Source organism: Taurulus bubalis (assembly GCF_910589615.1).
Source record: "Taurulus bubalis genome assembly, chromosome: 1".
NCBI classification, from domain to species: Eukaryota; Metazoa; Chordata; class Actinopteri; order Perciformes; family Cottidae; genus Taurulus; species Taurulus bubalis.
The window spans coordinates 25,334,571-25,361,942 of NC_136589.1; the positions used below are offsets into that span (position 1 = coordinate 25,334,571).

The 27,372-nt window shown below is 43.0% G+C and overlaps 1 protein-coding gene across 1 annotated transcript; it reads left to right on the plus strand.

Annotated features, from left to right (window-relative positions):
- Positions 1-4,414: 4,414 nt before the first annotated feature.
- On the plus strand, positions 4,415-25,994 carry LOC306747461 (vasoactive intestinal polypeptide receptor-like; the record flags this gene model as incomplete). Its single annotated transcript, XM_079230519.1, has 13 exons — positions 4,415-4,492; positions 10,593-10,686; positions 11,789-11,902; positions 18,529-18,635; positions 18,735-18,832; positions 20,037-20,166; positions 21,874-22,027; positions 22,709-22,769; positions 24,429-24,495; positions 24,591-24,682; positions 24,952-25,081; positions 25,624-25,665; positions 25,803-25,994. 13 exons carry the CDS (start codon positions 4,415-4,417, stop codon positions 25,992-25,994), a joined length of 1,359 nt encoding a protein of 452 aa, XP_079086645.1.
- Between the last annotated feature and the right edge of the window lie 1,378 nt (positions 25,995-27,372).

The window sequence follows — 27,372 nt, forward strand, 5'->3', positions numbered from 1 at the left end:
GAAGAAGTTACGTCGCGTGTTTGTGAAGAATAATCCGATAAAGGACAGATCTGTGGAATAAAACGCACCTGTTGAAAAAACAGCTAAACACTTTAAGACACCTGCAGTTTGGTCACATTAATCGAATACAAAAGCCTACGTTGGTTTCACTTCCTTGTTCGCCCGCGTCGCGTCATGTTTCATCAGCCAATAGGACGTTAGCAGCATTGATCTTGACACGTGCTTGACCACCAGAGGGCAGCGTAACTCAATGGCTGAAACACGTATCCCGCTCAACGTTTACACTGTTCGTTGAACGTTTAGTGACGCTGGCAACGTGTAAATTTAATTTCTTTAGGTTTCAGCAGGATACGTGAACTCTCTACTTCCCCACACTCACTTAAAACCAGAGGTGGAAGATGTTTAACAAATATTTATATTATACTATTACTGGTAAAAAGCCCATATATCAGAATTCTACTTGAATGAAAGTACTGTTAAGTGCAAGTATTGACAACTAATGTTAGCATACTGTTAAAAGGACAGCAGTACATTTACTCAAGTACTCCACGTTTTGAGGTACTTGTACTTTACTTGAGTATTTCCCTGTCACGTTACTTCATACCTCTACTTCATTGCATTTCAGAAGGAAATGTTGTAGTTTTTAGCCCATTACATGTTTGTTTTTTTGACGCAAACAGTGAGTTAGTTTGCTAATTAAAGGCTGTGCAAACAGGTGTTTTCAATTTGGCTGATTAGACCTCCAGTCATGTGGGCGTTTGGTGGAAGTTATGTGATGTCAGTGAACTGTCGAACACTAATGGTGCAAGTACACGGTCCTGACAGGAGGTCTAATTAACAAGGGACAACGCCTGTGGACTATGACTGGTTATGGCTCTTACGATTTCACATACAATGTGTATGGTCACTTTTTTAAATATAATGCATTATTATTCATTAAACTACCAAACAGTATAGGTTAGAAAGTGCTCCATTTCGACCAGCTCCATTAAAATGCAGCTTTTTGTAATGCATAAATCAATAAAAATCTATAAATATATATATATATATATATATATATATATATATATTGAATATGTTTTTACTTTTCAATATATATATTGAATATGTTTTTACTTTTCATACTTTAAGTACATTCACTGAACTAGAATTGTGAATGCAGGACATTTACTATAATGTTATCACCTTTGCCTTGACTGTAATGTCCGGTTTAATACAGTTGGTTCACTGCCTGTTATCATCATTCTGATTAATGTTGACAATGTGGATGCTGTAGTCATGATGGGAGGGTTTGCAGGCAGAAGTAATTTATGGAGACTGCAACAGACTGCATGTGTCTATGAGGTGTGAGCGGGAGGATTTTCAACTCCCAGATTGTTTTATGATGACTTTTAGCGGCCTGAAGATATCATTCAACCCAGGGTTTCACAAGATACGAGAAAAGTGGCCGATAATGTATAATCATGTAATATAGTAATAGTTTGGTACAGCAGATGTTTTTCTTCTTCTTCGATTTTCCTCCTGTTAATCATCTCATGACCTCTCAGATTTACCTTGTAAAACATCCTCAAGAGGTCCAGATCACCTCAGCGAAGTGAACACTGGAGCAGCTAATCTCCCGATTAGGTCTTCACTGGAAATGCCGGCGTTGAGCAAAGTTATACGCCAATGCATCATAAAGTAAAGAGTCACAGACTTTGCTAGCTTCCCTTTTCCTCTGCCTCCCTCTGTGTACCGAGTAGCCGTTCTCTTGGCAAACAGTGCTTGAAATACACACCCGTTTTACATGCATGCTCGTATTTTCTCCCTTCATTTGAATGCTTTTGTCCAACTGTTCCCAGCTCCCTTTTTCTCTCTCTCCCAGGTTGTGTAAATAGTTGCTTATATTGACAATGTATCTGCACTGCAGGTAATTCTGTAGATTTGATCGTTGTTGGTCCACAAATAGCAGTGACTCTCTGATGCGACGACTTAACAGTTTAATTCAAGGCCTTAAGATGAGAGAAGATAAACCACTGAAGAATGCCCTCATAGAGCTGCTTTGTTGTTGTTGTTGTTGTTGTTGTTGTTGTTGCTACTTAATGCTCATCCTGAGCTAGTTAGTTTTATTTGTCACTTCTTCCATTAGTGTAAACATATAAGAAGACTTGAAATTGTGTTTCTCTTCTGTCTGACAAAGTGAGTAGTGCAAAACGGTTAAAAACAACAACATATAAACATATAAACAACATATATACAACATATAAACAACATAAATTAGGGTTAGCAGCAGAGGACATGAGTCTAGATGTAGGAGTGGTGAGTTAGAGAGTTCAGCTTCCTGACAGCTTGGTGAATGAAGCTGTTTGACAGCCTGGTGGTGCGAGCCCGGAGGCTTCGGTATCTCCTCCCATAGAGCAGGAGGCTGAAGAGACCGTGTGAGGGGTGGCAGGGGTTGCTCACAATCGTGGTCACTTTGTGGGTGAGGCGGGTGTTGTATATGTTATGCAGGGAGGGGAGGGGAGGGGGGGGGGGTGAGGCACCAATGATTCGTCTAGCTGCGTTCACTATGCACTGCAGGGTTTTTCTGCTGTAGTCTGTGCAGCTTCCGCCCCACACAGTGATGCAGTTGGTCAGGATGCTCTCGATGGTGCCACGGTAGAAGGTGCACATGATGGGTGGGGGGCTTCCTGCTTTCTTCAGCTTGCGGAGGAAGTAGAGGCGCCTCTGTGCTTTCTTCGCCAGGGATTTTGTGTTGGCTGTCCACGAGAGGTCCTCACTGATGTCCACCCCCAGGAACTTGGTGCTGCTGACTCGCTCAATATGAGCACCGTTGATGGTCAGTGGTGGGTGTTGAGTGTGGCCTTTCCGGAAGTCAACAACAATCTCCTTGGTCTTGTTGTTATTCAGAAGGAGGTTGTTGTCTCCGCACCACATGGTCAGAAGGTTGACCTCCTTCCTGTAGTGGGTCTCGTCATCCTTGGTGATGAGACCTATCAGATTTGTGTCGTCTGCGAACTTGACCATGTGATTGGTGCTGTAGGTGGTTTTGCAGTTGTGTGTCAGCAAGGTGAAGAGCAGTGGACTGAGCACACAGTCCTGAGGGCCCCCCGTGCTTAGTGTGATGCTGCTCGATGTGTTGTTTCCGACGCGTACTGCTTGTGGCCTCTCACTGAAAAAGTCCAGCAGCCAGTTACACAGCGAGGTGTTGAGCCCCAGCTGGTTAAGTTTGTAGACAAGTTGTTGTGGGATGATGGTGTTGAACACTGAACTAAAGTCAATGAACAGCATTCTCACATACAAGTATTTTTGTCTAGGTGAGTGAGGGCTGGGTGGAGAGCAGAGCAGATTGCATCCTCCGTAGACCATTTGGCGCGGTATGCAAACTGGAAAGGGTCCAGGGTGGGGGGGTGAATGGATTTGATGTGTGACATGACCAGCCGTTCAAAGCACTTCAATATTATGGGGGTAAGTGCCACTGGACGGTAGTCATTGAAGGAGGACGGAGTGGATTTCTTTGGCACAGGTATGATGGTGGTGGCCTTGAAGCATGGCGGAACAACAGCTTATCTCAGAGAAGCATTAAACACATCCGTGAAGACATCCTTAAGCTCCTCTGCACAGTCCCTCAACACACGACCAGGGATGTTGTCTGGACCTGTTGCCTTGCAGGTGTTGATAGTGGAGAGAGTCCTCTTCACGCTGGCAGCAGACAGGCACAGAACCTGATCGTGGGGAGGGGGCAGAGTCTTGTGTGGACGAGTGTTGTTCTGAGCTTCAAACCGTGCAAAAAAGCTGTTGATGTCGTTTAGCAGAGAGGTGTTGCTGTCGCAGGTCTGTGGCGCAGGTTTGTAGTCTGTGATGGTCTGAATGCCCTGCCACAGGCTCTGTGTGTCTCTGCTGTCTTGAAAGTGACAGGTTGTCTTGTTCGTGTAATCCTGTTTTGCTTTCCTGATGCTGTGCGACAGGTTGGCTCTCGCTCTTCTCAGGTCCGTTTTGTCCCCAGCTCTGAAAGCCTTGTTTCTGGCCCTCAGCAGCTGATGGACTTCCCCTGTCAGCCACGGCTTCTGGTTAGCCCGAGTGGTGATGGTCTTTACGTGGGTCACATCATCAATGCACTTACTGATGTAAGAAGTAACAGTGTCTGTGTACTCCACAATGTCTGTGTGGTTGTTGTATGTGGCTGCCTGCTTAAACATTCCCCAGTCTGTTGAGTCAAAGCAGTCTTGGAGAGCGGAGGAGGCCACCTCTGGCCACACCCGGACCCGCTTCAGAACCGGTCTGGAGACTTTTACTCTGGGAATGTATGCTGGCATTAGCATGACGGTGATGTGGTCAGAGAGTCCTATGTGGGGGAGGAGGAGGCCTTGTACGCTCCTTTGTGTGTGGTGTAGACCAGATCCAAAATGTTGTCTCCTCTTGTTGGGAAATCAACATGCTGATGAAGTTTCGGAAGAACAGTTTTGAGATTGGCATGATTAAAATCTCCAGCAAAGATGGTGAAGCCGTCTGGGTGAACGGTCTGTTGTTCAGGACAGAGAGGGGCTGCTGCGTCTACATGCGCCGTCATCTCCAAACCCGCATGGAACAAACCCTCTGATGACACAGACAACACGAACAGTCCCCGTTCCCAAATGTTCTTATTTCATCAGCAAAAAAATTAAATAAATCCTGAATCCTTCCTTTCTGACTTTCACAGCTCTAAATTCTCTCATAATTGTAGATAATATGAGATTATTTGTGCTCCTCTCGTTGGTGAGTGAGAGTGGACAAGAGGCTTACGTGCTTCACAGCAGCCAGCATGGAGGTTCCTGCCAGACCATTTATTTCTCTGCGCTACTTTGAAGACGATGGAGAACGAGCGGCATGGAGGAGTAGTAGTTATCCAATGATAACGGATGGTTGACACAAATGCACACAGCAGCCCTTGACATGAGGAGACTGTATCCTGGAAAATGGAAAACACACACACAAAACCTTATACTTACATCTTTGTGAGGACACTCGTTGACATGCCAAATGACCCTAAACCTTTCTCTAACCTAAGCCTAAATCTAATTCTAACCTGAACCTTAAAACCAAGTGCACCCATCCATTTCATTTTGATTAGTTTGGTGCACCTTCATAACCACCATCATTGCCTCCATTAAAATAGCATGTTCACTGACAGCTTGAAGGGCCATCATCACCCGGATGCCTACCACAGGGAGCTTTCTACTTTCTACTTGTTTGTGAAGAATGTATCCAGCAATAACCCACTTTGTTTTGGGCCGATATTACTTAATGAGACCCTTGCAGCTTTTGATTGTCAAAAGTTGTACGCTGGCTTTATACAGAGGTGTCAAAAGTATTCACATTCATTACTCAAGTAGAAGTATAGATACTAGGGTTTAAAAATACTTCTGTAAAAGTTGAAGTATCAACTCAAGCTTTTTACTTAAGTAAAAGTGTAAAAGTACTGGTTTAAAAACTACTTAAAAGTATAAAAGTAAGGGGAATGTATTTTTTTTCCATTAAGGACAAACTCTTAAGCCGCGTCTCAGAGGCCTATAGTGCACTACCCCACCTCCCCCCAAAACAATCATTTTTATGAAGGCCATAATGACTAATGTTTTAAAATGTTATGTTGAAAAATGTGGGATGCACTAGGCTACCCGTTTCAGCTGCATATATGCCCATTTAAAATGATCACATTTTATTACAATGCAAATACATTAAAGTACCATATGTGTACTACTGAGCATTAACATGCGTTTCATGGAGCGGAAGGCATGATAACTAGTTGCCTATTAGTATTGTATAGTGCAAAATAGGCGTCGGCGGCGACTCCGACACAAACACTTAAAGCTGTGGTTCTCAAACTTTTTCTGTAAATAACATAATTGTGTGAATCATCTGTGCTTTTATAAATAACAGAATAAAGAAAATTGCAATCACTTTCAAGTAAATCAGATTGCCCCATCAGTAAGTTCTATCTGTGCAAAAAATTACTCATATTTAGTTACTACTGTAGTGTTTTTTAAGCTTGTGGACTTGCACGTCTACGTAAAATGAGTTGTTTATGTGTAGATTACAATGCATGAAATATGATAATTAATAAGGGATATTATTATGAGGGATTTGTAATTGTATGCAAATGCGGAAAACATGAATGTTATGGAGCCATCTTCAAAACCTGCGCCAAGAGAGACTCCGCCCCTGTGGGACTTTTAGCCAATCGCATGCCGTAGAACTAACCAATGAGTGGCCTGAAGCTCTGTGAATGAGACCTATAACTAACACGTGCGCAAGAAGAGCGGCCCTTTTTAATCCCCACGTGACTGGACAAGACCTGCGGTCTGGAGTTCGTTGAGGAAGGAGGGGCCTCGATCGGGTTTGCATAAGCTGTTCTGTCATCATTCTTTTATTAAATAATTATTAGTATAACTCTTTTTGGACTCCGGACCTTATTCCCCACACCACCTCCCAGGATCTGAACATATATTTTACACTACTAAATAGCTCATTGTGGAAAACAATAAGCTTTTAATTTTTTTTGCCAAACAAAACAGAATGAGTGCAGATATGTGAGCCATCATGTTGTATCAGTATTAGTGGCTGCAGTGAGCTGCTTTCCTCGACACATATGTTATAAACGGGTTGTAGATTTGATACGGCATCTCTCAATTCATGCTCAATATTGAGCTTAGATCTGTTTTTTTATTTTGAGAAACGCAACAGCAAGAAAAGACGAGCTCACGGAGCTCACGGCGTCGCGTCAAATCGCGCATGCGCAAGCGTAACCTGTTAACGGAGTACCGTAACCATTTACCCGAAAGTACAGACATTTGTCCATGTATTTATTAATGACTTAGTTTTATATCCGTGTACTTTGTACTTTTGTAATATGTGAAGCCAGCAGCTCATTGTTGGTAGAAGACACGAGCACTTTGTCTCGTTTCACCTGGAGCAGGAGAGCTGCTGCGGGTTCAGAGAGCTGCTCCGGTGCGAGGAGAACTCCGGTGCTCCTCACAGGAGAGCTGCTGTTGCATCTTCACCCTGGGAGCGTTTAAAACGCAGATATAGCGGTCTACTTTTCACGCGGCATATTTTTCGACGCTCTCTGCCCGCTGCTGTGTGCTCAGCGCTCACCTGTGTGCGCGCGCACTTATCTGTGGGCAACGAGGCGGAGAGGTTTTTTGTGTGTGTTTTTGAACGATGACAAGCCGGAGTGAAAACAAACCAAAATGAAATAGTAACGAGGCTATTTTTAAAATGTAGGGAGTAGAAAGTACAGATATTTGCGTGAAAATGTAAGGAGTAGAAGTAAAAAGTCGTCTGAAAAATAAATACTCCAGTAAAGTATAGATTTCTAAATTTCTACTTAAGTAAGGTAACGAAGTATTTGTACTTCGTTACTTGACACCTCTGGCTTTATAGCATCAACCATGAAGATGTTATTAATAGTGCAAAGCTCCCACAGTTTTGAGCAGAAGACAGAGAGTGGCAAACATTGGTGGTGTCAAATGTTTGCCACCATTAGAAACATTTGGGCAATTACTTTGACCGAGGTAGTTTTAATGTCTGACATTACTAACAAATGTGATTGTGCAACGTTAGAAAGGCTCCGTCTGAGAAGTAAGCGTGCGTATACAGATCAGGTCTCAGAAAGCAACAGACGGGTTTATGGATAAATACAAGAAGCCTGGGATGGAAACGAGCATTTCTCTCCTTAAATTCCACAAGCGCCATCCGAGAAGTCAAAAGCTCAAACATGAACTTTCATCAGAAGAAGGTTATTCTGACATCCATCAAAGCTTTCATGAGCCTCGCTGAGTTAACCGCCCGATAGTAAAAGCAGTGGAGTAAAACGTAAAGACATGCTGCTGATGGAGGAAACGAGGACCGGTTCTGTGCGTTGTCAGTAACGTGTTCCTCTTGGTGGGAAGTATGACTCAGCCTCATCTCTTCATACTGTGCACACTGACTGATGACAGAGACCAACGCGCTGCCTGTTTTTCACCTTCCACAGGGAGCACACACATTTTCCCACACCGATGAGTTATGAGCCTTCCAACTCACTGTTCACATGTGTGCACCATGATATTATTCTCATACAGCAGCATTATCTTATCTGAGAGCGTGTGTCAGCTTTGACCAGCTCCGTATACAAGAGCATAACTGAGAGGAACATATTTTTATTGCATGTCACTACACTATATGACCTTCTCTGAACCGCTAATAAAAAAAACCCATCTTTCTCGTATTTTGTCGGACTGTCAATGTTAAGTCCCAGTGAAGTGCAGCATGTGATTCTTTCTATAGATGCAACCATGTTTGTGGTGCCTCAACTTCATGGCAGTTTTTGGGATGGAGTCTAAAAAAAGGCCGTCTGCAAATTACTCTGCAGAACAAATATGAGTCCTTGTGACTCCATGAATCATTTTCCTTCTGTCCTCGAAAGGTTTTTCATTAAATCAAACCGTTTGAAACGTTGCGTGGAAACCACTGGTTGAACTATATCTCAACTGTGTTTTATAACTTTTAATTTCCTATAATCTGTGTCTTAACTAGTAATTTATAGCTTTTAAATACATTAACAACATTGTGTTAAGTAGTATCAAATTGAATACTTATGTCAAATACAAGTAACCCATATTGTACTTAGGTGGGCTGCTGAGCTTGATAACATGATAACACGTTGCTTATCACAAACAGGCTATAATGAAACAAAGGGTCAGTCACGTCCTGCCATTAATTGATGGATAGGCCGACAGTATAGTTCCCTTTTGTTTACAGCCGATCATCTACTGACGTTCACTGAGGAGTTTTCATTGGCTACTCGGTGGTGGTTCAAGCTGAAGCCCGAGAGGGAGGAGGAGGAGGAGGAGGAGGAGGAGAAGAAGGAGGAAGAGGAGGATGTCAGGAGCGGGGCAATTCACTCCACTCAGCGCTGGAACAGAGTCAGCAAGGAGACCCGAGCCAACCTGCGGAGGATTACCATTCGTTCACTTGTTTTATTTTTTACATTCTTTTTTTATTTTTAAAGCCTCAACTATACTGTGACGGACATGTTGGTGGTGGTTTCCAACAGCGTGCTCATCCTTTTCTCCTGCACGTTGTTGCGATCCGTGAGTCTCTTTCCAACACACTTCTGACTCTTCTCTCTTCTCATGACTCGAACTTGGGCTCGTTTCAACATGCGTCCGTTGATCGCCTGTTCCGAGGTTGACGTGCAGGTTAACCGCGTAGATCAATCAAGAAGAGCGTTGCCTTCAGGCACGTTGGCTCGCGCGCACCGCTGCGCGCGTTCACCAGTTTTGGATGCCGGACGCACCTCATGTGCCAGTTTGAGGCATTAATTAAATGTGTGGAGGGAAACGGTGTAGAGGAGAAGTTAGAAATGGTGTACTGAGGAATTGTACTTTATTGTATTATTGGTGTTGTTACTTAAAGAAATGTCAGAAAAAATAATATTACAACTTCAGCTCATAAAAAAGAAAAGAATAAAGAATGACTTCCTCTCCCATCATCGTTTTCCTCCCTCTCACTCCAGCCAGGTTCACCCTCCTCTTTGTGTGTCAACACCCTCAGGCAAAACCTTGTAGCGTTTGAAATAACATTTGGCCCCGAAGCAAAGCGTATAGGCCAGACTGTGATCGCTTTTTCAGTGACATTCATGTGTTTTTATGTCCCGATGATCTTTTTACACCACTAAGGTTCACCAGGAGAAGTCACAAGGTGGAGACCCCAACAGCGGTGACCTCCTTTGTTGGCCTCTGTACCCTCCGGTCTCCATAGCGTCCTCATCCACCACCGTCTCCTGCAGAGGAGAATGTGTGATTCATGCTGGAACCAGTTGGAGGTCAAGAACCCTTAGAAGAGCTTCAAGGCCTCTGTGTCGAAACATGAAGCAAAGCAAGAGATGGGTTAGTGCTGGCGGAGGAGAGTTGAGAGTGGAAATGATGATCGTGATCACGATGATGGAGCGCAGGAAGTTTTTTCCTGATACTCCAACGTGCACTGCTTAAGGCAGCGCTGATCCATCACTGACATCACATTCTCTAATACAGAGGTGCCCGCTGGGCGAAGTTGCACAGGACATGCGGCATAGCCTAAGGGGTGAGAAAAATCATAGCTCATAGCTTAAATGGGGGAGTCACCTTGTATGGGGGGGGGAAAGGGGGAGGGAGAGAGAGTATGGAGTCACATGGCTAATAATAGCCCCATAGTACCAGCCTGATTAATGCCCATAGGAGACTCATCCACCTAAGAGCAAGCAATAAATCTTGTGGTCCCGCACATTCTCTGGAGGTGAGCCCTTGTGGATTCAGATCCAACGTTGTACCGTCTTCCAAAACGCCCTCACATGCAAATATGAGCGATGCGATGGCTGAATCACAGTCAAAAGATTGATTTTATGTCCGCCGTCTGTGTCGGGGGTGGAGAGATTAATGGTGGCCTGGGTCGGGCTCATCTCAGGGAGACCCCGGCGGAGACGTGTGAGGCGCTGTCGAGAGAGCCCACTGCAGCACAGCTCATAACGTGTCACTTATAGACAAATGATCTGAGCGTTCAAATGCCACTGTGCAGAGATATGCAGATGAACGTGTGTGAAATGTTCCCTTTTCCAGGTGTTTTCAGTGCACAACCAGATGTGTGACATGGTGAAGGAGATAGACAAGGAGAGGGACCTCTGTGAGGCTCAGATTGAGAACAAGACTACAGGTTTGTGTGTGTGTGTGTGTGTGTGTGTGTGTGTGTGTGTGTGTGTGTGTGTGTGTGTGTGTGTGTGTGTGTGTGTGCGTGTGTGTGTGTGTGTGTGTGTGTGTGTGTGTGTGTGTGTGTTCTTCTTGCCTTTATTTTCCAGGCTGCAACTATGTTTTATCAGAATTTGCCTAATCCACAAGTAGGTTCCTTTCAAAACAAAAACATCACCTCTGGCTTTACATCACACCTTGCTCAGCTGAACACTGTTTCTCATCTAATGCCAGCCGGCTGTTGGTCCAGTTTTAAAGTCAACTTTCTAATTAATTACATTTGACCTTACTTTTTGATATGAAATGCTGATGAAACTCACTTAGCTGATTTGTTGGTTTCAATGTATTGTTGCAGAAGCTGGAATTACATGTTGCTAAGTGGCGTGTTGCATCCTTTCAGCCCGCAGCACATAATTAGGTTCCATGCAAAGATAATTGTGCTTCATTGAGCCTCTATTGCCTTCGTTTTTAACCGAAACCCCCTCAATATATATACCAGCATGTATCAAGAAACCCTGGTTACTTTCACATATTGAAAAAAGTAATTAAACACTCATTATCTTTTTTTAAGTTAGATATCATTGTGCTTCCTGTAGATTCAATCAAAGGTCAATGCTGCCCAACCCTTTGGGTGATGATGCAGATATCAAGCTGGTAAACTGAGTCCTCGTATGATTTTATGAGCAGGTGCAGATGTGAAAGTACCGTCTGCAACCGGAGACCGAACACTCTGTGAACAGTCGCAGTGGTCTGTTGAATTCAAATAACAGTGTGTAACGAAGGAACTGTTTTATTAGTCATAGTGGCGGCGTGTTAACTCAGGTCATCCGCTGACAGCTGACTCCAGCCCATGAACACATTTTGGCTGCCATGGGAACTCTGGTGCTCCACCTTCAGCCCGAGGCAGGTTGCTGTTTGTCACTGGAATGGAGACATCCCACAACCGCTTTAGACATTTAAGGTTCAATAAACAGCTGGTCTATGTTGTTATCTTGGTGCATGTGACGTTTCCATGTTTGACCATTTAGAACACGCCTTTTTTTTGGCCTCTCTCTCTCTTTCTCGGTCAGGTTGCAGTGGAACGTGGGACAAGATCACCTGCTGGCCCAGTGCTGATGTTGGAGAGGTGGTCACCATCCCTTGCCCAAAATACCTCTTCTACTTCTCCAGGGACGTTTCCACAAGTAAGAATCCGGTCTATATGGGGTGTGAGTGAGTGAGAGTAAAGAAGTGGGGAGGGAAAAGTGACTATATCGCGAGGCCGTATTTGGACATAGTTACACATAAGGAAGACATACTGATAAATGACGTAAATGGACAGTGTCACTTGTTACCCAGTGCTTCAAATAAAAAACGTGAAAAATAAAGATTAATGTGTAAATAAACAAATAAACCAATGAGCAAACTCTGCACTACTTCAACACCTCAGCGAGATTTGTTCAAGCTGCTCCAATTAATATTCTCATATTGAGAAAGGGTCAAATGAATATCTGTAATGTGAAAAGGGGTCGCTCATGGGGACAAACCTACAAGGGAAGTATCACCTTATTCTGCAGTTCCTTTTCAGTTCTGAGGAACATTTCATCGCCTTTTAGCTCATTGTTTTGGTTTTATGGACCTCGACTCTACTGATTTGGTTAATTCTGACGCTCTTATCAGGTCGTTTCCAGTAGCAGGCAGCGGTTTTCAGCAAAAAAGCTCTAAAAAAATCTTGGTGATAGATCCATATCCTTGAGTCTAATGCCGTGTTCACACCAAAACAGTTGCGAATTTTCGCAACGCCACTTCACCTATATCGCGCCGCAGGTGAAAAATTCGCTCTATGTGGAAAAGGGGCGGGGCTTATCTCTGTGTCTTGAAAACATTTACTATTTCCTTCATCCACCAGGTAATAACCACTAGTTCTGCTTTATACTTGTTATAAGTCTTGCTTAAGTCCCACACACGTCAGAACATCAACCGCCCCCGTGTCTGGGTTCATAACATTATCCGTAGTCGCACACAGCTCCGACTCCTCCAGGACGAGTGTCTGAATGAAGCCGCTTCCAGCGCTCCTTCAGCGGACCAGCAGTTTCATTCAGTAACGGCAGGACGGCGGTGATGCCGGGCGGAGCTTCTATCTCCGTGTTTGTGAAAGCATTTACTATTTCCGCCATTCAGCATTGAAATAACCTCTAGTTCTGCTTTATACTTGTTGAGGAAGTCCCACACACGTCGGAACATCAACCGCCCCGTGTCTGGGTTCATAACATTATCCGTAGTCACACACAGCTCCGACTCCTCCAGGACGAGTGTCTGAGTGAAGCCGTTTCAAGCGCTCCTTCAGCGGAGCAGCAGTTTCATTCAGTAACGGCGGTGATGCCGGGCGGAGCTTCTCAACGCTGATTGGCTTTTGCAACTCTGCGTCATGCGAATTATTCGCTGGAGTTGAAATATTTGAACGCCGGCGAAAAAGCGGAGTTGCGAATATTTGCAACGCCGTTTCGCCTCTATCGTGACGCCCGGCGAAAAATCCGCTTTTTCGCAACCTAACGCGGCTGTGCATTGACTTAACATGTAATCTGGACGCGCGAATATTTCGCAACTGTTTTGGTGTGAACACGGCGCGAATTTGCGGCGCCGCGTCCACCGCGAAAGTTTACTCGCGTGAGTAGAAAGAGGGTGTTCACACCAAACGGGAATTCGCGGCACGACCAAAGGGGCGTGGCTTAGCTCTGTTGCTTGCCTCTGTGAGAGACAAGCGACGAAGCTTTCATTTCCGCTATCGACCATGGAATAAATAACCACTAGTTCTGCTTTATATTTGTTGTGGAAGTCCCAAACATGTCGGAACATGAAACGCCCTCGTATTTGGGTTCATAACATCATCCGTAGCCGCACACAGCTCGGTGAATTTCACCGACTCCTCCAGGAACAGCGTCTCGCGTATCTCCGTAAAACGATACCGATTATGCCATCCACCATGGAAATAACCACCAGTTCTGCTTTATACTTTTTGTGTAAACTCCACATATGTCGGAACATCAAACTCCATGGTGTCTGGGTTCATACTATTATCCGTAGTCCCACAACAGCGTCTCAATGAAGCCGCTGTCAGCGCTGGTTCAGACGGAGCAGCAGCAGTTTCATTCAGAAACGGGGAGACGGCGGTGGTGACGGGCGGAGCTTCTCAACGCTGATTCTCAACGCTGATTGGCTGCCGCAACTTTGCGTCACGCGATTTCTCCGCCAGAGTTGGGATAATTCAACTCACGCAAATTCGCGCCGCGTCCTTCGCTTTGTTCGCCCCAGGTCAAACGTTCTGTTCGCGCCGCCTCCAACGCGTCTATCTCGCCGCAAATTCGTGCAGCAGCGCGTCTGTGGATTGACTTAACATGTAAACTGGTCGTGCCGCAAATTTGCGTCGCGTCCGGTGTGAACACGGCATAAGTTTAACTTTAAACTCTACATTGAATGTAAATCATGCTTATTCATGGAGGAAGTAAATGTAACGGACATATTTAAAAGAATGGCAGAGAAGCGTCTGAGACCAGAAACAGGAATTACAAAGTGTACAGAGCGGCATCATAGTGGCTCATACCCATGATGCCATTCAGGCCTATGATCACCTGTTTTATCTATCTTTCCTGACACCCCAACTCATATATCACAAAGAGCACAGTAAAACACATGCTGAGTGCAAACAACTTCCCATCTAACGCATCAAAGACATTCTGTTTATTTGTCTTCCTTTAATCTATGAGAAGCCTCACAGGGAGGTAAGAGGAACCACTCTCTTGAGGATTTATCGGCTGAATTGCAGCGTGTTCGTACAGTTTCCTGTATATCTCCATTAATTACGAGAATTATTATGAGTCTCCTCAGTGTAGTTACGTATTTATATGCAGCTGGCAGACCGGCCTCAATTTCAACTTTAGTGCCTTGAGAAATATATGGACGCATCTTGTAATTAGCTTGAAAAAAAATCCCAGTGAGGCTATAGTTCTTTGATGAGCTGTACTTGTCACAGGGCTCTCAAGTGTCACGCATTGAGCGTGACTGTCACACATTTCGGTCTTAAGTCACGCCCTCCTGCCACACATCGTATTTCTCACGCTGAAAAAAAACTCTAGGCTATTTAATGTGCCGCAGCGCACAAACATGACCTGCCTTCACCATGGAGGAATCAAGCACGTCTCCCCCGAATCCCCTGGAGTTCTGTCGCGAGGTGCCACTCATCAGCCAATCAAAAAAAAGAAATGGGCTACACGAATAGCCAATCAGAAAAACGTATCTGTTGTATCTGGGTGAAATGTAATCCAACAACCAATGAAAATAAAGCTAATAATAATATGAGTGTGAGGGGGGCTGGTCTGTGGGCATACGGCATGGGCGGGGGCGCGGCCGGGGGCATGAGGAGGAGGAAGATATGTCACTTCCTGCCCAGCACCAAACAACTCAGACACAGCTACTGTAGCATGGTCGCATGGTAGCACTTAGCACAGTGTAACATTGAGCAGGTAAGAGCCAGGTACCAAAACACAGTTAAATGAAGAGAGAATTTTGGACTCAATACCACCAGGTGGCTCCAATTGAATGCTAATGTTGATTTGTGTTAGCCAAATGAATATTGTTTGCTAACATGTTCACTTACAAGCCAACAACTTTATAACTTGCCATAATGTTAAATGTTGCGTTTAAAGTGTAGCTTTGCTAAAAAAAAAAAATCAAAATTATGCAATGCCACCTCTTCTATCACATTTAACGGTGTCTGCTAACTCTTACAGGTCTGTCAGATTCTAGTTGTCTTTGGGTGTGTGTGACACCCGACAGGTCGAACAACTTCCCAAACTAAACTATTACAGAGATCGGCTGGAAGTGATTGCAGTGCTTCTACACACCAGAGCACCTCTGCGCAAATGGAAAGGGTGTAATCCAGAAAGTATTTTCCCCGTCATATTCGGGGCATGAGAGGGACTCAAACCGATGATTTATCATCAGCTTGTGAAGGCTCGGTGCGGAGGAGAGAGGTTTTCTGGGAAGCCGTGATGTGACCCAGATGGGAGATAGTGTGACCCCCAGAGGGGAGAGCGCTCCAGGGAAAAGAGAAGGGACACATGAGGAATCACCCGATTTGTGGGGTTGAAGGCAGAAGAGGTATATTTCACTGACATGTCGAAGGTTCACAGAATCGACACGCCTCCACAGGGACTAGGATGAAGCAAAAGGGGCCTTAAAAGAAAGAGATGGGATTGTAAGTGGCCTGTGCTGCACTGATGTGCATGACGTCAATTATGCAGTTAATCAAAAAATCGGCATGGGTCTCATTGTTAATCCTGCTGTGCTCTTAGGTCATGTGAGGAATACTTAATAAGGGATGATGATGAACAGTCTGGTATTCTGTCCATTGAAAAATTACTGTTGCAGTCAGGTCAGAAATATGAGCATTGCAGGAACTAAGAGAAACAACCTTGTTTGTGTAGCCTGACTGCTGTGCTTTTTCACAATTCATTAATTTTACTTTGAAAAGGTTTCAGAATCCTGAGACGTCAGAGAAACATGATGTATAATGTTCAAGAAGTTGTCCTTTTTGTGAAGGTGGTACAGTGTAAAACACACACACAAAAACAAGCATTACGAAACATGGCGCCACAGAGATTCAGGTCATAAATTTAGTTGAGATAGAGTTTGCCATTCTCATGAACTCTTTACCTAAAAGGTCTAGGTCTTACGCACGCACGCACCCTCTATGCAAGCACAGAGTTACAGAGTGCCTGGCTGTCAATGGTTTCACCTCCATGCCATAATATTCAGCTGAGCTGAAGCTAAAATTTGCATGCTGATATGAATCTTCATCCAAATAGAATTAGGAACGATAGTGCATTTTACTTACAACAGAAAAGCCATGATACATTTATCTATTTTTACTCGAAAAATGAAAAAGATGATGATTAGGGTGATTAACTGGTTCTCGAGCTCTCCTCGTTGTCGTGCATTACACTGGAAATCCTTGCAGTCATGTTTTGGGGGGATGATGAAAGCATTCTTCTGGCAATCCCTCAAACAAGCCAAATCCAGTGGTGGCATGGGCTGAAACAGCAAGGGCTTATCTTCTCTTTTGTGTCCTGTCATGTTGTTTGAGGAAGCTAAGCCTCCATCTTCTCTGCAATACGTTCAGGTATTTGTGAGCGGACCATATTTTAATGCCAAAACATTCTAAGACTTTGGATTGTTGATCATTTCCCAACTAGGTCTTGATTTGATAGTGGCCGTGGAGCGATACGATTGAGAAATGTGAGGAATGTCCTACATTTAGATTTCTATAGCAGCATTCAGTGCAAGGATTAATTTTTCCGCCAACACACTCACATTTCTTGGCCAATAGAGGCTAAAATGCCAAGAAATTATTTTGATGGATAGGGAAATTATTTTCTCTATAGAGATGGATATATGAGACAGAAAAAGAAAACATGGGATGAGAAAGCGGGATGAGATGCAACAAAACCTCCAGGCTATTACAACATATCTTTGAACTGTTTTAATTGGTTTCTGTATCCATTCATTCAATCCATACATTAAATCATATTCTATACAACTATGTTCTCAGCGTACTATATATAACTATAGCGTCCTCAAGCCTCAGAGCTCTACTCTACCTCAGAGGTCTACTCTAGTCTACTGAGCTGTACCCAACTGTACTCTATTGTAGAACTACTTCACTGTTCTCTCTAATGTACTACTGAGAAGACTATAATAGCTCTACTGTACTGTAGAGTTTATCCCTAGAGCTCTACACTGTTCTTATTTACTGAACTCTGGTCTACTATACTCAACTGTACTCCACTGATCTCTACTCTGCTCTACTCTAATGAACTCTGCTGAGTCCTAATCTACTAAACTGTAGTCTTCTGCACTCAACATAGTTATACAGAGCTTTACTCATTGTATTGTACTGTACTCAAGCTCTAATCTACTGTACTGTATTGATCTCTAGTTTACTGTACTGTTCTCTAGCGAGCTCTAATCTACTGTACTGTATTGTGCTCTAGTCTACTGTACTGTACTCTAGTGAGCTCTAGTCTACTGTACTTTACTCTAGTGAGCTCTAATCTACTGTACTGTACTCTAGTGAGCGCTAATTTATTATACAGCACTCTAGTGAGCTCTAGTCTACTATACTGTACTGTACTCCTTTAAATTATATTCTACTGTACTGTCCCATACTGTACTTTACTGTACTCTAGTGAGCTTTAGTCTGTTGTACTGTGCTGTACTGTCTACTACTAATCTCCTCTCAGATGAAAATGCTCTCTCCTCTCTTTATGGTCACTCTAATGCACTTGGGCCTTTCACTTCTGCCCTTATGAGCACGCCAGAGTAAAAATATGTCTCTGCTGGCCTCCTTCTGTGTGTGCAGTAATTCAGCAACAGATGGAGGCCAATACACATGGGAACCGTTCCGGCATGTCTGAGCCGGTGGGACGACTGATCCCCTTCAGTTATTCCTTCCATTTCCCTTTGGTATTTGGGAGTATTCCAGCGAGACACATACATCTCAATGTGACATAATTAAGTGAGAGTAAATGTAGAAGGTTTGCCTTGTGGCTCATACAGTCCCCCTTTCCCAACACACAAACAATATTATAATTGTGATTATATATATATATATATATATATATATATATATATATATATATATATATATATATATATATATATATATTGAATTTGGGTTGAAACGCAATGAATCGACCACAGCATTGAGTTGTATTCTTGCAAGAGTAATGTTGAATATTTACTCATTATGTCCCTCTCTCTCTCTGCTCAATAGGTAACCTGTCAAAGACCTGCACTGAGGGTGGCTGGAGCCCAATCAGCATAGACTCTTACATAATGGACTGTGGATACAATCCCAACAACACCATGGATGATAATACGTCGGTATGGCAACTCTTCTGGTTCCATGTGCTGGTGCTGAGACTTCATGTTGGATGTCAAACTCAGTCCAGATGAGTTTGACTGAATGTCTTTTCACAGGGAGAGTTCTTCGACACTATCAAAGTGGGTTACACCATCGGTCACACCGTGTCCCTCATTTCTCTGACGATCGCCATCATCATACTGTGTCGGTTTCGGTAAGGAGATCCATCAAAATGCTACTTAATGTCCCTGCGTAAAGACAATGAAACTTGTTTCCATCATTTAGAGTGATAAAACCCCAGACTTCCTGCATTTTATAGAGGTTTTACAGTGTTTTTCACACCGTAATGTGACTCTGCCCGATTTCGTGGGACGAGACGTCCGAATTTGACATTATCTGCCGTTGCAACAGTTCTCAAACAAAGCGAGGAGCCATAAAGTCAAACCACTTAGACGGGCTGCTGTTGCTCACAGCTCCCTTTTGACCTTCAGTCCTGGGGTTAGGAGTAGAAGAAAGTGAGCACAAATGTTGGCATGACACTGCAGTAATCAATAAGAAGTTTAAGTGGCTGGCGTGTGTGGCTTCTATTCAACAGCCCAGTCTGTTCAGTTGAATGTGTTTTCCCATTTGGAGTGTTTGTGTGTTCTGGGCTAAACAACATGGGATATGTTTACACATCGGGGTTATAGAAAGCCAGTGGTTTGGACTTACCAGCTGTGGCAAAGGATGTGAACAGCGTATGCTGTTTATGTTCAGCTGCGGACACCGTTTTCAGACAGCTGGTTGCTGCTGTGTGTCATCGCACCCGTCCTGCTGGGATGACTTGCCTGATGGGTTCATGCAATTCACCCCGAATCATAAGCTCATCGGAAAGGCATTTGTTTGAGAACACCCAATAGAGAGGATTTACATTAGAGACATTTTCTTTGCAAAAAAAAAGTTCTTGTTTACCTCTGTGCTAAATCTCAATGGTGTTTCACACTTGTTTCTGCAATATAAATATGTATTTCACTGGAAAGCTACCTCCTAATTCCAATATGAAACATACAGACACCCTTTCTTGACAATTACATGGAGCTTGACATTGAAATGACAGCACAGTACTGTAGAAGCACATTGCAAGGTAATAGCCATGCTCATGAAGTGCAAAAATGACTACTCTAAATAGAATACACATTCCTTCTGTGAACGTTTTCCCCCGTTAATTAAGTCTGTGAATTATCTGGTGGATATTTCCTCAATATTTATTCTGATTACATGCTTTGGTGCCATGAACACCTGCTTTCTCAGATGTTTTTTTCGGGATTGGTCATGTAAACAGTTCATTTGAGATCTTAAATAAGAGGGAAATTTATCAAGAGAGTTGTGCGTGTTGCTTGATTTAAATAATCTAACCGTTGATTGGTCCTATTTTGCAGGAAGCTGCACTGCACAAGAAACTACATCCACATGCATCTGTTTGTGTCCTTCATCCTGAAAGCGGTGGCAGTTTTAATCAAGGACGTGGTTCTGTATGACGTCGGGGAGACAGACAATTGCCAGTCACCTGTGAGTAGGCTGTAAACTCTCTGTGGTCCTGAACGCCCCCATCTCACTCGGCAACAATTTATTTTATTAGCAAAGCCGCACATTTTATAGATTTTCTTCCCTGCATCATCAAAAGTCCTGCATCATAGATCAATTTAACTCCATCTGATGTCCGAGCGGCTGTTAGTTTCTGTCCTTTAAGCTTAAGCAAACTGCCTCTATTTAATTATTCACTGACTTTAATGCTTTGTCTCTGAGTTTACATAACGTGTGGGTGCTCAAGTGCCTGTGGGTGTAGCAGTGTTTGCCAAGTTCCTTCCACTCCTGAGACAACGTTTCCTTATTCATCTGTCAAACAGGATCCTGTGAGAGTTCCTGTTTGCTGAACATTAGGCCTGAACTGAAGAGAGCTTTGTCAATAAATCACATTGGAGTTCTGATAGTTTTGCTCACTTCATTTCGACAACATGACCATGGCAACATCGTCAAAACGCCATAAGAGCTGAGTTGAGATAAGGTGTAAGATAAGCCACTGGATCAGGCACAGTTCCATTTAATAAAGCTATGTTGTTGTTATTTGATTGATCAAGACACTGACGTCAGTGATGTTTTCTCAGGTCTTGCTCCAGCTGAATCAACCGCTTTATTAGACCAGCAGACTATAAATCACCTCCTTTACTATCTCTAAGTGCTGATTGTTAATGGCTGACTTTAGTTATTTCCCCCTCAGGGTACACAGATTGTCCTGGTCCAAACACAGCTGCTGTTCCTCTCAACTGTTCCTAAACTAAAAGCAAGTTTTGTAGTAAGCAACACATTAAAAAGGAACAAATTTCACACACCAAGATCAGTTTACAAGTCATGAAGAACACTTCTCAGTCTGGGAAAATATTTCTGTTGTATAAACAGCCATAGTGAAACCAGATGAAAATAAAATGCATTCAAAATTAGATTGACATTTGTGAGAACACAAATTCCTCACCAAATTCCATGTAGACATGGATGGTGGTCTATTTTAAAGAATAGATTTTTCAGGTTTTATTCGCCTTTAATGAACACCTATATACCTTCCTATAAGTCCTGGATACCTCGGTGTAACGTCTTCAGCTCAACAGGGCAGAGAGTGCAGAACAATGTTGGCATTTGATACTTCAACTAAAGAGTTGGAAAACTTACATTAGAAGAAAGTGTTGGTTGATATAACGGATATGGAAGAACCTTAAAGAGTGTGGCCTCACTAATAAATGTCTATGGGATTTTAATATATTTTTTTTATGCCAACAGGTCGTTGCTTACTTTCTCTCAGTGTCAGTGACACTTTATGCTGTTTATTTACTGTTGTTGTATCTGTAATGTAACATAATCAATAATGTAACAGCCACCAAAAACACCATCTTCTTTCAACATAGAATATTAACATGAATCTCAAATGCACTTTTAGGGCAGATTTAATTAGTCTAGTGGACATTAGAGAATTTTGTCTCGTTATATCATGCTCATTTGAATTCTGATAATGACTGCTTCCTCAATGCCGTGAAGATTGACCGAATGTTTTTTCCTAAGTGAGTCATCAATACTCATTTCAGAGTTATTTACTAAAAAAGTTCTCCGTGCAGCCTCATCCACTGGCATCTTAATTTGTCTTCACCGCTTGAAGTGTAATGTGATTGCATTCATCTACATTCACTGGTATTGTAATAAGCCACTGACATCCTGGTTCTCCTGTAGGTGGGCTGCAAGGCAGTGGTGGTCTTCTTCCAGTATGGGGTCATGGCGAGTTACTTCTGGCTGCTGGTAGAGGGCCTCTATCTCCACACTCTGTTGGTTGTTTCCTTCTTCTCTGAGAGGAAGTACTTCTGGTGGTACATCCTGATCGGTTGGGGTACGTACCAGCCGCTATGCCATACGTTGATGAATACGGAGAGCTAGCGCAGGCTCATTCGCGAGCAGATTGCATCCATCTAGTTGTCTGCAATGGCAGCCAGAAATTGTCAAACACCCATCAAAAGTAGCACGTCAGGCGACCCGAATGTCTGTTTTGTCTTAACTGCAACAGCCACAACACACATGATAATATGTAAATTTACAAGAGAGCTGCCAGTCCGCTCCCCTGTTATAATTCTGTTGTCCTGCCATGCGTCCTGCCATGCTTTTGAGGCTCTTTAATAGGAACATAGATCATTTAGCGAATCCATGCATGTATGGCAAACCTAATATGTAAATAAAAACTAAGACGTCTGTCAATTTAGACTTGAACTCTTGGTATCGTGAATGGAAAGCTAGATTTGGCAACAGGGATGCTCTTTTGGAAAATACAATATAGTATTTTATATTTTCCCATTTTTCCAAAATGCAATATAACTATAGCTATGAAATCATCCAAAAGATTAACAGCGCACACATGCTCAAGGCACACCGTCAGACTTGTGTTGAGTCAGTGCGGTGTTTGTTTGAAAACGGTAGACAGACCCTAATTAATAGTTTCTCACTGAAACATATCATTTTGATGTTAAAATAATTTACAACAAATTCTGTTTCAATTCTGTTCATATTTTGTTTGCAGGAGCTCCAACCATCTTTATCTTAGCGTGGGTGATCACAAAGGCTTATTTAAATGATCCTGGGTGAGTTCATCATTTGGCTTTACTCTAATCTTGTTTATTAGTGTTACTTATCAGTACAACGGCTTTAGACAAGACACATTTCCCTATCAGCATAGCTGGTCTCAGTGGAGGTCTGTACTGGTGAACCATTCATCTGCAACATGCAAAGTAGTACTCCTTTAGTGTTTCACGGCTACACTATCTTTCAAAGCAAAAATGTGCAGCAACTACTTATTTCTTCAAAAGGAAATGTGCTTTACCATATACTTAAGCAATAAGGTACAAGAGGCAGTACTGTATCGTCAATAATGTACTGTTCAAGGGTGTTGTTAGGCCCGTCCCGTATTTGTATGTCGGCCGCCATACACATACAAGACGCACATATGGGACTATAAAACTGACTGCTTGGTCAGTAAATCTGCCGGTTGAAAGCAGGGTGGAGGATGACCCTCAGCCACCGATGTAAAGAAGTGCTCTCGCTGCTTCTGTCAGTCTTTTCTCCGTCATTTTTCTCCTCCATGATGTTTAGAGAACTTGCCTCGTGTCGGGAAATTACCGACGTAATTATCTCTCACTGGAAATTATCACGATTTTGTGATCAAACCCTTTTCATTCCTCATCTTAGTTTCCGGTTTTATGAACTTGCTTCCCGCTAACTAGTCTGCTCTCAGAGCGTTACCTACTCTGCTCTCCTCATTGTGACCTGTTATTTGCCGTATGCCCACAGACCAGCCCCCCTCACACTCATATTATTATTAGCTTTATTTTCATTGGTTGCTGGATTACATTTCACCCAGATACAACAGATACGTTTTTCTGATTGGCTATTCGTGTAGCCCATTTCTTTTTTTTTGATTGGCTGATGAGTGGCACCTCGCGGCAGAACTCCAGGGGATTCGGGGGAGACGTGCTTGATTCCTCCATGGTGAAGGCAGGTCATGTTTGTGCGCTGCGGCACATTAAATAGCCTAGAGGTTTTTTTCAGCGTGAGAAATACGATGTGTGGCGGGAGGGCGTGACTTAAGACCGAAATGCGTGACAGTCACGCTCAATGCGTGACACTTGAGAGCCCTGTGTTAGTAATGTGTAATTTCCTCAAAAGAAGAGGAAAAAGAAAATGGGTTTAAGCTAGCTAGTGAGGCACAGCTAGCCTGAGCTAACGTTACATTTACCCACTCTCTCCAACCCGTTTGCTGTAATTGATGGTAGTTCAATATAGTATCCCACATAAATGAAGCAGTTGCAAGCTACAAAACCCCCTCGTGATGGAGAAAGTTACAAGCACTGCTAAAGGGTGACTGACTGGCCTAGCTTAGCAGAGTAAGTTAGCAGTCCCGGCACGACTGGAATTAATGTGATTCAGTGAGGTTAAACTACTTTGAAATCACACATTGGCTGCAATTTATTATACTCTACTAGTCAAGGGACAAGAGAGAAATAATATATTTTGTTTGTACTGTTCTCCCATTTTGTAGCACAGTTTAAAGTCCCAGTGAAAAGGAAATTAGAGCGTCTTTAAGCTTCTGTACTGTGATGTATTTCACAGTGAGTCACATATTTAAGCCTGTGAACATTTACAAGAGGGATTTTATTCAAATCCTTTCGGGTTTGTTCTAACTTAATTTATTCTTTTATTTTGAGAAAATTTGTTTGTTTTCACTCTCTCATCTCTCCTGACAGATGCTGGGAGATAATCGACGACAGCCCGTGGTGGATCATCAAAACACCTATTTTGGTCACCATACTCGTGAGTCACCTGCGACGCCACATTTCATGGCCCACATTTCTTATGCACCGCCTCCAAATGCAACCGCAGCAATCAGCCTTTCGCTCTCTCGGCAGGTGAACTTCTTCCTCTTCATCTGTATAATCCGGATTTTGCGACAGAAGATGAATTGCCCTGACATTGGAAGAAAGGAATCCAATCAGTATTCGTAGGTTTTCAGAGCAGACAGCATCTCCATCAAAGCATGGGTTGCATGTCATCTCTTATCCGGTGACACTGAATTAATTACTTTTCTGCCATTATGTTGTTCGTCGTCGGCAACCATAGCTCTCTTGCACATTCTTGACTCAAGCTTTTGTTAAATCAAGACTTTTGTTCAAGGGTTGAGTCAAGACTTTCGTTCAAGGGAACGAAAGTGTCTAAAACAAAGAGAACACGAATGTTCTCTTCACTTTTTCTACTTTTGTTTCTCTTTAGGAGGCTGGCTAAATCCACTCTGCTGTTAATACCTCTCTTTGGCATAAACTACATCATTTTCGCCTTCATCCCTGACCACATTCACCCACAAGTGAGGATGGTGTTCGACCTCATTCTGGGGTCATTTCAGGTAACGTCCCGTCACAATCGTGCAAGGAGTAAGTTAGCGATCTGTCAACTTTCCAAATGTCAGAGAGAAGCAGCACTACTATATGGTGCGTGCCTAATCCGTCTTTACAGGATCTTGTGTCTTTGTGCCACAAATATAGCACCAGATAGAAAAATAGATCCTTTGATTCTGTAAAGTTACATGTAAACAGCCTGGTAACATGACGACGGTTTGTCTCATTGAGCAAGTGAGTGGTTTGTTTAGTTGACACATTTCATTTGATATGCTTGAATAACAGGGCCGCTGATTTACTGGGTATTAAGTTAGGGATGGAAACTATTCTTCATTTGTAACCGTTTTAGCTCAGAATGATAACTCCTGGGAACATTTCCCAGAGATCTAAATGATAAACCTCCTGCATGGGCCTGAAGTTGAAGTCCTAATCTTACGTCATTATTCATACGCAAGCATTTTGAGTGTTTCCCCAGCTGTGCTATCGCATTGGTATTTCTTTCCTTTTTTGTTATTGGGCGATAGGTTTGATCTCCTTCTCTCTTCTTCAGGGTTTTGTCGTTGCAGTTTTGTACTGCTTTCTGAACGGTGAGGTAAGTAGATTTAAAAAAAAAAAAAACATCTCTTTTATATTACCTCTTTTATGTCACAAAATCTCATTTTCAGTCCCCGTCCTCTCAGCACCCCCCTTCTTCATCCTGTTTGTCCTCATGCTCGCCTCTCCTTGCAGGTACAGGCGGAGATAAAGCGTAAGTGGCGCAGATGGATGCTGCAGAGGTTCCTGGGCACTGACACCAAGTACCAGCAGCCCTCCATAGGCAGCAACGGCAACAACTTCAGCACCCAGATCAGCATGTTGACCAAATGCAGCCCCGCGACGCGCCGGGCATCTGAGTGTCAGGAGCACTGCTCTGCCATCTGAAGCCCATTTACGGTTCACTCCCCCTCTCTGTTTTCTATCATTTGGGTACTGTATGGTACGCGCACACGCTGCTGCATTTGCAGTCGATATTGGTTACTGGAGGTTAATGTGACATTTTAGTACTGACGCTAATATTTGTTCATTGTAACGTTATCCATAACCTGTCAACAAAAAAAGAAAGAGTATTGGCCAGGGTTCTTCCTTGCAAGGCCGGAAAGGGTGTCTGGAACCAGTTACAGAACACGACATCTGTTTAGTAAATGGGTTGAATGATTTCCTTAAAAAGTGAAGAATTTATTTCCTAAAAAGAACATTTCATATAGGCGAACAGACGAGTTTGTACTACAATATAAAGCTTTGTTGAGATCACATGAGTCAACCATCCAACTGGCTAGCTGTAAGAAAATCAGTTCTCAGAATATGATTAACAAAGTATTTCATAACGAACACGCGACAAAGATCTTCATGGCCACTATGTGAATTAAAGGGAAATGGAGCTCTTGGCCAGCGTTTTCCAATCTGATGTTAAACAATAGCTGGATAGAGACGAGCTGTGTCCTATAAGAACCAAGATGTTTATTAAAAGGACATGTTACACAAGACGACTCCAAGCACTTAACCTAATGGCCCATGTTGCTGAGGGGACCAACGATAACGACGCTGATGACAGTGTCAAGCTGACAGTAGTCGCAGAGGAGGACTCTGTAGCATGACCAGGACGTACCTATCCTGTCCGTGACAGTTTTACACGGGGGGCATACACTCTGCTGAATTATTGCCGGATAACATTCCAGAGGAGCCTCTAAAGCTCCCGCTTGTGAAATATATCTCAGATTACAAAGGCTTTTAGTTTTGTCTGAGTGCACAGGCGCTCTGCAAACGTTCCTTTTTACTGCTTCTGCGACTAATGAAGCAGATGTGTTCCGTTATTAGTCCACAATACACAACATTGTGAGTAAATATCTAGCCACACTGCTTGACTTCCATTGATATGGATTGCATGGACATTTCATTCCATTGCATTGATTGTGAGCTTTTCAATTCTGTTCTTTACTATATTTACGGACTTATTAAATGTTATTATTGTTATTGTGCCATACAGAAGTGTGCTTGTTGATTAGTCGGCCCACTACTTTGGTCCGGAAGGAAATATCTGACTAAAAGGTGGATTTCCATGGGATTTTGTATCGACATTTATTGTCCCCAGAGGATGATTCTGAATTATTTTTATGTTCTTCTGACTTGTTATCTAGCACCACAAACTGGTCAACGTTTCCATCATCAACAAGATGTCTTTTTTTTATTTGACAGACATTCATTAACTTCAATCAATAGATGTATGACTAGTGACTGCAAAACTAACAACATTCTCATTAGC